At 42.1% G+C, this 13561-nt stretch overlaps 1 protein-coding gene across 1 annotated transcript in view; it reads right to left on the reverse strand.

The window, feature by feature from the left end:
* The window catches only part of slc36a1 (solute carrier family 36 member 1), a 47426-nt gene extending 33865 nt beyond the window's left edge, over positions 1-13561 (reverse strand). Inside the window, exons 1-2 of the mRNA XM_072440027.1 lie at positions 13546-13561; positions 8476-8556 (exon numbers count right to left, since the gene is read on the reverse strand). Coding sequence (XP_072296128.1) covers positions 8476-8509 — 34 coding nt within the window. The 5' untranslated portion in view covers positions 8510-8556; positions 13546-13561. The remainder of the gene's footprint in view (positions 1-8475; positions 8557-13545) is intronic.

Raw genomic sequence — 13561 nt, forward strand, 5'->3', positions numbered from 1 at the left:
TGAATGACGAGGGAACATTCTGTTTATGGTCAATTTTAAAATCATATTTCCCCTTTAAATGATGCACAGATGCTGATATTTTCATGTTAATCGTAATTTGATCCTTGCCATCGTTTACTGGACCATAGACTTAAAACATGCCAAAAAAGCCTTTTACAAACATTAAACGGCTGTATTATCTTTGTCTAGACGCCTTCAGTCACCACATTTCAACAGAAATAATCGTTTGACTCATCGAATATTAAAATAATTGCCAGTTGCAGTTTTTACTCGCGGTGGGAAGAGGAACCAAAAGGATTTAAAGCATCATTTCTGAAAAAATACAGGTTCCTCAAAAAGTGAACTGATACGACTGAGCTCTGGATTGTGTCAAATGGAGTTTTACCTTCTGTTGTTTTCTCACTGTAAATAGTCTCAAATGTCACTGGAGCTGCGAGGTGAACGGTTCTGTTTGTTTCAGCAGCAGGATCCTGTTTAAAGTTCTCATTTTCAACACGAGCAGCAGAATCGACACAAAGACTGAAATATGAACTGACAAACCAACAAAAGAGTCACACGAGTCACGTCATCACGCTTTTGTCACATTTAGTCATGTTTCGCTTTTCGACGCACTTCTGTCGCTTTTAGTCTGTTTTTTTGGGGGTTTTCACTTTTAGTCGTATTTAAATCACTAAGTCACGTTTTTGTTGCTTTTGGTCATGTTTTTGTCACTTTTAGTCACGATTTAGTCACTTTTAGTCACGTTCCAGCCGCTCAAGTCACGTTTAAGTCGCTTTTGGTCATGTTTTAGGCATTTTAAGTCTTGTTTTAGGCGCTTATAGTCATGTTTAAGTCCCTTTAAGTAATGTTTTAGTCACTTTTAGTCCCTTTCAGTCACGTTTTATCCTATTTTAGTCACGTTAAGTCACGTTAAGTCGCTTTGAGTTGCATTTGTGTCGCTTTTAGCTACGTTTGTGTCGCTTTGAGTTGCGTTTGTGTCACTTTTAGTTGCGTTTTTGTCTTTGTGATTTCTGTCCCTTCAAATTGTGATTTTAACCTCAATCGCACAGCTCCAGTCGTCACGTTGCGTGTCGTCGATCAGGTTTAAAACCTCTTCACGTCTAAATGTCAAGAACGTCGTCGTATAACTGAAAATTCAACGCTTTTACCTGTAACGAGTGTCGTCAGCTCGATCATACTGTATCTACGTAGAATCTGGCGCTCGCCGTAAAATGCACCGTTCTAATTCAAATCACTAATTGAAGAGCACGGTAACAGAAGTATTACTTCAGTCAACATCGCCGCGCCTTAGGACAACGTTTAAAGCTCATCGTAAACCTGCAGCACCACAAACCTGGACACGTTCTCTGGCCGATGTGACCCAAGCTAATCCAAAGATCCAAAAGTCAAAAGACGCTAAAGTCAAAAGGTACAAAAGGTACAAAAGGTACAAAAGCAGCAGCGCTCGACACGCTTTAGACACTGAAATCCGGCGACACTGAAACCCTGTCGGTCGCACGGAGCAAACGCAAACATCGACTCCTTTGATAAATACAGTTACCACGAGGAAGCTCCAGATCAAACACGTGTATTTATGACTTTTTAAGCTCATTGACGGCATAAATGGCAGAAAGAAACGCCTAAATAGTTCATTCATGTCTGTGAACATGAACTGTGGAACTTTACACGCCAAAATCATTGCACTTTATGTAATCTACGTATTTTCCGGACTTTTTTCATAGTTTTGGCCGGGATGCGACTTATACTCCAGAGCGACTTATATGTGATATTATTCATCATTTTCACCCTGAAAACCACAAGAGGGCGCTCTAGGCTCTAAGCGACACAGAAGAAGAATCTGCACTACCTCTGGAGTTTGTGGAGTTGTTTAGAAGTGACACAGAGGAAGAAGAATTCAGTGGATTTAGTGATTTGGGGTAAAATTGATGCTTTGCTAAACTTGTTAGCATGTTCTTTATGCTATAGTTATCTGAATAACTGTTCATATGTTACGTTAACATACCAGACACTTACCACAGTTCTGTCTGTGCCTCATGTAGCTGAAGGTGTTAGCGTTAGCATACGTCATGTAGCTGAAGGTGTTAGCGTTAGCATACGTCATGTAGCTGAAGGTGATAGCGTTAGCATACGTCATGTAGCTGAGGGTGTTAGCGTTAGCATACGTCATGTAGCTGAGGGTGTTAGCGTTAGCATACGTCATGTAGCTGAAGGTGTTAGCGTTAGCATACGTCATGTAGCTGAAGGTGTTAGCGTTAGCATACGTCATGTAGCTGAAGGTGTTAGCGTTAGCATACGTCATGTAGCTGAAGGTGTTAGCGTTAGCATACGTCATGTAGCTGAAGGTGTTAGCGTTAGCATACGTCATGTAGCTGAAGGTGTTAGCGTTAGCATACGTCATGTAGCTGAAGGTGTTAGCGTTAGCATACGTCATGTAGCTGAAGGTGTTAGCGTTAGCATACGTCATGTAGCTGAAGGTGTTAGCGTTAGCATACGTCATGTAGCTGAAGGTGTTAGCGTTAGCATACGTACACCTATTCACCATGTTCTCTCATCTGTTATTATTTTAAACTGTATTTCAAGATCAAATGGTCTTGGTCTTGGATTTTATAAAATAAATTCCCCCAAAATATACTCCAGTGCCACTTATAGTCCGGAAAATACAGTAATTGTGTTTTTGTGTATTTGTATTTGAAAACTTTAAACTGGCTCAGTGGGTGTTTTTCCGGTTCAATAATTAAAAAGTATCAACAATATTCAGACATTATGTACATCCAGCAGAAATGTGTTAAAACATGACTTTAAATTTTATTTAGTTTAATTATCCGACAAATGTCAAATGTCGGTAAAAAGAATCACAAAAGCGTAAACTTCAGTTGACCGTTTTTTAGTCCTTCTGAATGTTTCTGAAATAATGTTAAATCCAACTGTGACCTTTCCATGTAACAAAACTGGAATCAGAATCAGAATAAAGTTTATTGCCATTTGTCATGAACAAAATTCACAGACACAGGAACTTGTCCTGGTGATTCAGTGCAACACAAACAACAGAACAATGGACAATGAATAGCTCCAGATATATACAAAATAGGTAAGTACAGTTAAAATAAGGTTAGAAATGGGCATGATATGTACATAAATAAAATATAAAGTTATGTAGTGCAATAGGAAGTGACAGTGCAGTGAGTGCAAAAGACATGCATGTGTGAGGCAACATTGGAAACTCTAAATTGACCTTATGGACAGATGTTGAAAATGAGCATATTATACTATAACACTTAAAACATTGCATCTGGTTCGTCCAATGTAAATGCTATGTCCATATTAAATAAAATTAAAAATAAAAGTGCTTAGGCAGTGTTCATGAGTCCAACGGCAGAGGGAAAGAAACTGTTCTTGTGACGGGAGGTTCTGGTCCTGATGGACCGTAGCCTCCTCCCTGAGGGGAGTGGCCTCCTCCCTGAGGGGAGTGGCCTCCTCCCTGAGGGGAGAGGCCTCCTGCCTGAGGGGAGAGGCCTCCTGCCTGAGGGGAGCGGCCTCCTGCCTGAGGGGAGCGGCCTCCTGCCTGAGGGGAGTGGTCTGGCCTCCTGCCTGAGGGGAGCGGCCTCCTGCCTGAGGGGAGAGGCCTCCTGCCTGAGGGGAGAGGCCTCCTGCCTGAGGGGAGCGGCCTCCTCCCTGAGGGGAGAGGCCTCCTGCCTGAGGGGAGCGGCCTCCTGCCTGAGGGGAGAGGCCTCCTGCCTGAGGGGAGAGGCCTCCTGCCTGAGGGGAGCGGCCTCCTGCCTGAGGGGAGCGGTCTCCTGCCTGAGGGGAGTGGTCTGGCCTCCTGCCTGAGGGGAGAGGCCTCTTGCCTGAGAGGGGAGTGGCCTCCTGCCTGAGGGGAGAGGCCTCCTGCCTGAGGGGAGTGGCTTGAAAAGTCCGTGTGCAGGGTGAGAAGGGTCGGCTGTGATGCGACCTGTTCGTCCCAGAGTCCTGGAGATGGAAGTCTGCAGCCGATCACCGTCTCAGCAGAGGGCGCTGTAGTCTCTGTTTGTCCCTGTCTGTGGCTCCAGCGCACCACACGGTGATGGAGGAGGTGAGGATGGATTCAATGATGGCCTTGTAGAACATCTGAGCTTCAGGGAGAGACGATTAATGAAGCGGTACCTGCCACGTGCCCGGGCCCCCGAGGACCCCCGAAGGCCCCTGATGCCTCCTCACAACGTGTACACAAATGCCTCTTTGACTTTCAGGTCAGACACGAGGAGCGGCTCGTGCCATCGCTCTGTGAAAACTCAGAAGTCAGAGCGAGACGCCAGGTTCACGAGAATCCAAGGTTCACGACTCCAGCTCAGGCTGTTGAAATGTCACATCATGTGATTTACACGCCACGTCTGAAGCCACAGCTGCCCTGGGGCAAACTGAATGAAGCCTGGCTGCCAATCTGTGCCATCGGCCGCTCCGACCATCGACAACACTCACACACTCAGGGTCAGCTGAAGGCTCATTTAGGATTCGGTTCTGTAGCTGGTTCTGTTGCTGGTTCTGGTCCTGTTCATGGTCCTGTTTATGGTTCTGGTCCAGTTTCTGGTTCTGGCCCCGTTTCTGGTTCTGGCCCCGTTGCTGGTGCTGGTCCCGTTGCTGGTGCTGGTCCCGTTGCTGGTGCTGGTCCCGTTGCTGGTGCTGGTCCCGTTTCTGGTCCCGTTTCTGGTTCTGTTGCTAGTGCTGGTCCTGTTGCTGGTTCTGTTGCTAGTGCTGGTTCTGTTGCTAGTGCTGGTTCTGTTGCTGGTTCTGTTGCTAGTGCTGGTTCTGTTGCTAGTTCTGTTGCTAGTGCTGGTTCTGTTGCTAGTGCTGGTTCTGTTGCTGGTTCTGGTCCTAGTGTTTTGGACTATGTCGTGAGTCCTTGTGACTCACACTCACAGAAGCTGCTTTGGTGAGTCACAGTCTGTGGATCACTCTGTGGATTTATCTGATTATAATCCTCAAGTGTCTCGACAAATATATCATATATACACATATATACATATATACACATGTATCATATATACACATATACACATGTATCATATACACATGTATCATATACACACATATACACATGTATCATATACACATGTATCATATACACACATATACACATGTATCATATACACATGTATCATATACACACATATACACATGTATCATATACACATGTATCATATACACACATATACACATGTATCATATACACATGTATCATATACACATGTATCATATACACACATATACACATGTATCATATACACATGTATCATATATACACATATACACATGTATCATATACACATGTATCATATATACACATATACCCATGTATCATATACACATATACACATACATCATATACACATGTATCATATACACATGTATCATATATACACATATACCCATGTATCATATACACATGTATCATATACACATATACACATGGATCATATACCCATGTATCATATACACATGTATCATATACACATATACACATACATCATATACACATACATCATATACAGATGTATCATATACACATATACACATGGATCATATACACACATATACACATACATCATATGTATGCCCCTCCCCCTGCACAGCTGCATGCTCCCTCTTCCACAGCTGGACAATGCCCTGCATCTGTTCCTCTTCGCTTATCTGCCCCGGACCATCATCTCCCCACTTCGCCTGGACTCACCCATCCCCCCAGCACACGGTCCCCCTGCCAACCACTGACTGTCACAGCAGCACAGGTGAGGAGTGAGCTGAAGAGGATTAAAGTGAGGAAGGCAGCAGGACCTGACGGCATCAGCCCCAGGCTCCTTAAGTCCTGCGCAGATGAACTGTGTGGAGTTACGGAGCATGTCTTCAACATGAGCCTGAAGCTGAGGGTGGTACCACAGGTCTGGAAGACCTCCTGTCTGGTACCTGTGCCTAAGACACCGCGCCCCAAAGACCTCAACAGCTTCAGGCCAGTGGCTCTCACGTCCCACCTGATGAAGACACTGGAGCGGCTGGTCCTGGACCACCTCCGCTCCACCGTGAGCTCAGCCATGGACCCGCTGCAGTTTGCATATCGGTCTGGCATCGGAGTGGAGGACGCCGTCATCTCTCTGCTGCACCGCTCTCTCTCTCACCTGGAAAAGCCTGGCAGCTCTGTGAGGATCCTGTTCTTCGATCTTTCCAGCGCCTTCAACACCATCCAGCCGCTGCTCCTGAGGGACAAGCTGGAGACGGCTGGTGTGGAGTATGACCTGGCAGAGTGGATCCTGGACTACCTCACAGACCGACCCCAGTTTGTGAGAGCCCGGAACTGTGTGTCTGACACTCGGACCTGCAGTGTGGGGGCGCCCCAGGGCACTGTCCTCGCGCCCTTTCTCTTCACCCTTTACACTGCAGACTTCAGACATGACACGGGCAGCTGTGTAATGCAGAAGTTCTCCGACGACTCTGCCATCATCGGACTCATCACGGACGACGATGACGCGGAGTACAGAGGACTGGCACAGGACTTTGTGGACTGGTGTCAGCGGAACCACCTCCTCATCAACGCGGGGAAGACCAAGGAGATGGTGGTGGATTTCCGCAGACGCCACCCCACTGCCCCCTCACCAGTGAACATCCAGGGACGGGACATTGAGAGAGTGGACTCATACAAGTACCTGGGTGTTCATCTGAACCACAAACTGGACTGGACTCATAACACAGACGCACTGTACAGGAAGAGCCAGAGTCGGCTCTACCTCCTGAGGAGACTCAGGTCTTTTGGAGTGACAGGGCCACTCCTGAAGACCTTCTATGACTCTGTGGTGCATCAGCTCCTGTAGGTGTGGCCTGCTGGAGCAGCAGCATCACAGAGAGGGAGAGGAAGAGGCTGGACAGAGTCATCAAGAAGTCCAGCTCCGTCCTGGGCTGTGCTCTGGACTCGGTGCAGGAGGTGGGGGACAGGAGGGTCCTGGCTAGATTCACATCTATGCTGGACCATGAGTGTCGCCCCCTGCAGGACACTCTGTCCGCTCTGGAGAGCAGCTTCAGTGAGAGACTGATCCACCCTCGATGTGCGAAGGAAAGGTTCCGTAGGTCTTTCCTTCCTGCTGCTGTCAGACTTTATAACAAAAACTGTTAGTACTGAACACTCGCAATACTGACCTAACCTAATACTGATGTGCAACTCTGTCATATGTGCAATTGCTGTTGGAATTCATGTGCAATTCATGTGCAATTCATGTGCAATCTATGTGCTGTCGTGACACATATTCATGTGCAATTACTGTCGTGATCACATGCAGTGGTATTTGTGTATTTATTTATTCATTTGTCTATGGGAGTTTTTTATTTATTTATAGGAGATCTTCTACTGAAAGTGTTTTTCAGACTTCCTATAAGTGATCTGTTCTTCTGGATCTACCTCTGTATCTACCTGCGTTGCACCAATGAAATTTCCCCATGTGGGACAATAAAGGAATATCTTATCTTATCTTATCTTATATACAGATGTATCATATACACATATACACATGGATCATATACACACATATACACATACATTATATACACATACATCATATACACATACATCATATACACATACATCATATACAGATGTATCATATACACATACATCATATACACATACATCATATACAGATGTATCATATACACATGTATCATATACACATGTATCATATACACATACATCATATACACATACATCATATACAGATGTATCATATACACATACATCATATACACATACATCATATACACATACATCATATACACATACATCATATACACATACATCATATACACATGTATCATATACACATGTATCATATACACATATACACACACACACATCTCACTGTCCTATTATCAACTCTACATTTGCTCGCGGACGATAAAAACAATGTGGAAGAAACACGAGCCGTTCTAAAACAAGTCTCAACTGAACAAAAAAAGAGAAGTGCAGTGTAAACTTCTCCACAAGGTCAAACATCAGAGCCAAAGACACGACTGTATTTCCTCTTCTTCATTTTCTGATATAGAAAAATTCCCAATATTTAATTGTTGAATGCAACAGAAAAGTATTTTTAAACAGAAACAATTACCATGAAGCCACTTTTGTCTTTTATTTTTGTTTGTTCACTTTTGGCGGCTCAGACCGACTTATATTTGAGCGGATTTCTGATGGAATTATAAAACTATCAGAGGATCAACTTTTGATCGGTTTTGTTTCATCTACGGGCGTGTCCATGTTTGGTGTTACTGTGAACTCACCGTCGTGTGGTGTTACTGTGAACTCACCGTCGTGTGGTGTTACTGTGAACTCACCGTCGTGTGGTGTTACTGTGAACTCACCGTCGTGTGGTGTTACTGTGAACTCACCGTCGTGTGGTGTTACTGTGAACTCACCGTCGTGTGGTGTTACTGTGAACTCACCGTCGTGTGGTGTTACTGTGAACTCACCGTCGTTGCGGTCGACATCGCTGGAGGCCATCATTTCGGAGGCGGAGTCTTTGTAGACGCTGTAACAGTGACACGTCGCCGCTGCAATAAGACCATAAAACACCTTGATTTAGTCCAACCACGGTTTAAACTGTCTCTGTGTCGCACACTGATGACATCACAGAGGGATTCAGCTCTGCTGTTGGCGACGGGAGAAAAGCCACAAACGTCACAAACGATTAAGGGCTGGACTGAGATAGGAACAGACATCAGGCAAATGTAAAACTAACATTCAAGCTTAATTTGGAAATTAACAAATCTGATCAACTTGTATTTCTGTTTTATCATATTGTGCTATTGTGATTATTATTTTTCAGTATTTGTGTTATTCTTATTTTTTTACTGTCTGGTCTTTTTTTTGGAAATTTCTTGAATTTACAAAAGAAAGAAAGGGGAAGAAAAAGAAATGAAAAGAAATTAAGGGAAAAAAGAGAAAAAGGGAAAAAAAAGAAATAAAGAAGAAAAAAAAGGAAAAAAAGAGAAAAAGGAAAAAAAAAAGAAATAAAGAAGAAAAAAAGGAAAAAAAATAGAAATAAAGAAGAAAAGGGGGGAATAAGAAAAAAGGGGAAAAAAGAAGAATTAAAGAAGAAAAAATAAGAAAAAATGGAAAAAAGAAGAAAAAATAAGGGGAAAAAAAGGAAAAATAAGAAAAAATAGATCTTTTCAGCAGAAACCCCTCCTCCTCGAATCAAATAACAGCAGCAACAACACAAATAAACTATCATTTTGCATCTACAGATTTGACAATAAAATAAAACATAACTTTGTCTTTAGTCAGTTGTAAAAGGAAAAATCCAGTCATAAATGTCACATTTTTAAACGGCATTAAAAGGGCTAAACTACAGCGTCAGCAGCTTTCAACCACACAGGTTATCACGCCGTCACACGTTACCTTGACAACGGCAGCCCGTCCCTGATCAAAGCCTGCAGCTCTTTGGCACACGGCTCCGACCGCCCGGCGATGCAACGGGCGTGGCACGTGACCCGGCGACGCAGTGTCACCGCGTTTAGCACGACTCAGCGACTTCGCGCTCGCCTCAGAAAGTGGAAGCGGCTAGCGAAACGCCCCGAGTCGCTTCTGTTTGAATGTTATTTGAGCAGGATTTACAGCCCACTTCACCACGAGTTAAAGGGTTATTAAAGGGTTTAAAGGTGCATGGTATATTGCTTTTGCTGTCAAGTTCCACACTACGCCATTAAACATTAGTCAAGCGGTTATTTATATTGTACACAGAGCTTTTTGAATACATTAACGACCAAATAAAGTGCATTATTGAGGACCATCTGAAATGTTTATGTCATTTTCTTCATTTGATTCTAGAACGCCTGATTTGTTGTAAAAAGGTCTGTTTGTTTGTGACATCAGGCAAACGTAAAACTAACATTCAGACTTGATTTGGAAATGAACAAATCTGATCAACTTGTATTTCTGTTTTATCATATTGTGCCATTGTTTTTATTATTTTTCATTATTTGTATTATTCTTATTTTTTTACTCTCTGGTCTTTTTACAAAAAAAAAAAAAAAAAAAAAAAAAAAAAAAAGGGGGAATAAGAAGAAAAGGGAAACAATAAAAAAAAAAATGAAAAAGAATTAAAGAAAAAATGAAGAAATAAAAACAAAGTCAAATAACATGAGCAACAACACAAACAAATAATTTTGCATCTTCCCTCGTTTTAATATTAACGGTTATTATGATTAAATACAAATGTACACATTTACCACACATTTACTATACATTTACTATACATTTACTATACATTTACCACACATTTACTATACATTTATCACACATTTACCACACATTTACCACACATTTATCACACATTTACCACACATTTACTATACATTTACCACACATTTATCACACATTTACCACACATTTACTATACATTTATCACACATTTACCACACATTTACCACACATTTATCACACATTTACCACACATTTACTATACATTTACTATACATTTATCACACATTTACCACACATTTATTCAATTGCAGACGCTCTTGTGGTGCGTGCGAGTGGGCTTGCCTTGCCACAGAATTGACGCGTGAATGGAGATGGAGACGTTTAATGCCATGCCACGGTTATAACAATAACATCTCCATGGAGACAGATTTTTAATGTCATGAATGTTGTTTTGACAAAATGGTAAAGATGAATATCGGCTTTGTTTGCTTATTATTATAGTAATAATAATAAATATAGCCGCAAGCGGCAATGATCGGCCCTCGCCACGCAGCCGCCAAGCCGCAAGAGGAGGGGGCGCTAACGTGCCCCAATTGTCCTTTTATTACGCCTACTGCTGAATCTGTGACGCTGTCACATCTTCTCCCCTTTGTTTTACCATCAAAAAGCAATTTTATTTTGAATTCTTGGCAAAATGTGCGGCTTTGCCGCACAGACACAGTGACTCTTAGAATAAAAATGTGGATAACTTTTGACAGTTCACCCCTGAAGATGAGTCTCACCAAATTTTAGGTTAATAGGGCTAACGCCCTGGGAGGAGTTTGTGAAAGTCTAAAGTGTAAACATGTTCTGGCGATTTCCCCATTGGAATAACATGGAAGGTTTCGGTCATCGTTACGGCAAAGCCATAACAATTATGACATGGGTCTCATTGACTTTTTTGATGGGGATGCTAAAATTGAGTTTTGTGTCAAATTTCAGATAATTTCGCAAAACTAAACATATAACCTCCATATAAATTCTGTAGGGGGCGCTGTGGCTCCAAATTAATTAATTTCACTTCAAGTAGGTTTAGGGCAAAGAGTTTAACAACTGATTCTAATTTGACGCAATTCGGACTTTATCTGCGCAAACGGCAGAAATGTTAAATTTGGGAGATTTCTGAAATTCTTGCTACAGTTTGCGGCTTCGCCGCACAGAGACCGTGACAGGTATCAATGTAATTTGAATAACTTTTGATGTCCCACTCCTCAGTAGCATTTTCACCAAATTTCAGCTTTTTAGAGCCAACGCCCTGGGAGGAGTTCGTAAAAGTACGACGTTTGGAAAAACTCCGAAGTCATGTTTAGCCATTTTTGAAGCAATATGGCCGACATTTGGTTGGGCGGACAGCGTTGCCGTAATAATATTTTTTACTTCTCTTGTCACCATCTACCTCTGCGCCAAATTTCATGATTCTACGATCAGATTTTTTTTGGGTCATTTCCCATCTCTCAATGCATTTTTGGTACATTTGGGGGCGCTGACGCGCCAATTTTTTTTATTTTAGAAAAAGGAAATAGCCAGAATGTAGAGAGGCACGATTTTTAGAGGTGTGCACATTTTTGTGACTTTTCGTCAATGTTCACTGGGTGAAAAATAGGGGGGTTGGTCCCGAGAAGAAAGAAAGAAAGAAGAAAGAAGAAAGAAAGAATAATATTCCGATGCGAAAACAATGTTTCCCATTTTTCAAATATCATAAACTATACATTTTCGGAAAGCGCTCGCGCTTTCCTATCTCATGGTGTGGGTCCCTGGTCACTGACGGGTACTTTCGTTAATTTTGAGTGGGCTCCGCCCACTTTGTGTTTTTGGCCCTCTATACAGTAATAATGTTCAATTTTTGCATTACATGCTTATATGCACGGAACATGCAAGAGATGGGGAACGTATTCGTGAGCTACTTAGGGCAAATGAGTGCTTTATATGGGGATGTCATCCCAATGTAAAGTGCTCGTTTAGTGCGCACTTTTGCACGGGTTTCGCCCGTTTACAACGGTAAAGTTCCATTTTCCTACTACTAATTAGTATGCACGGGGCGTGCGTGAGTGAAGGAGTGCGTTAGTGAGTGTTTGGAAGTGGGCGAGCGCTTCGCGCTCGATTTCGTGCGCACTACGTGCGCACTTTTGCAGCCGTGCTTTGCACGGCCTTACGAGATTAATAGGCCTCTCGCCAGCTTGTGGCGCTCGGGCCTAATAATGATAATGATAATAAATAGTAATAAAAAATACAAATAATATTAATAAAATAATAATAATGATAATAATAATCTCAAAATGTTGAAAAAAGCTGATTCAAAATTAAAAATGTGAAAAACTTATGTTGTCAACTTCCAAATAAGGATATATTTCTGCAATTCCGTGACTAATTTTACAGTTATTTCACATTTGTCTGACACTTTAACCTTAATAAACACATTCACGGCCACATTTTAACACATTATCACCATTTATCACCGAGCGACGCCAAAAACACCTCCGAATATGATTAATTATGTCATGTTATGTTATGTTTGAGACGTTTAAGAGTGAACGACATGTTTGCTTTTCCCCTGAAGCTGAAGTAATCTGACAATGTTCAGACTTTTAAAGCCTGTTTCCCTCGAGCAAAGTGACATAATCATAACCTGATTTCATCTATGACCAGGATTCAGTCATTTCATGTGTCAGAACAAGAACCACCAGGAAATCACAGCGTTGAACTGGATTCAAACTAATTATACGCTGGTTATTTGCAGTCAAGCTGAGAATAGAATAGTGTTTAAAAGAGTTTTGTCTGTGTAATGGTTCAGCTGAAACTACAAAAGCAAAAATACAACATTTTAATGCATAATTGTATTTAACAAGCCACATTTTTACTTCCACTTGAATTTTCACGTTGAATTACCAATGCTATCTTTCGGTTAAGTGTGTAAAATGACAGCTGCTCAGTAAACAATGCTTTAAAACGTAAACAATGCTTTAAAACGTATATAGTTTAGTTTTTCTTAAGGCATTTCGCGTTATATATCTAGCATTAATTACAGTATCTAGCATTCATTACAATAACATTGCACAAAACGCATTCAAAAACAGTGGTAAATCTGACACTTTGATTAGCAGCGGTTCCAAAAATGCTAATAACATTTAAAGATCATTTGTCACAGCGGACAGACGCAGAAAAGGAGGCAAAGCAGGGTTTAATTGCGCGTTTTGGTTGCGTTTTGATTGCGTTTGTGTCATAAATGTCATGAATAATCGCCGCTAGCTGTCATTAGCTGTCATGCTAGCAGCCCCGAGCCACACGTCAACGCTCACCTCGCTGGACAAACCC

This window comes from Eucyclogobius newberryi, unplaced genomic scaffold (genome assembly GCF_026437365.1).
Source record: "Eucyclogobius newberryi isolate DKJ021-1_F unplaced genomic scaffold, fEucNew1.0.hap1 SCAF_11, whole genome shotgun sequence".
Classification (NCBI taxonomy): domain Eukaryota; kingdom Metazoa; phylum Chordata; class Actinopteri; order Gobiiformes; family Gobiidae; genus Eucyclogobius; species Eucyclogobius newberryi.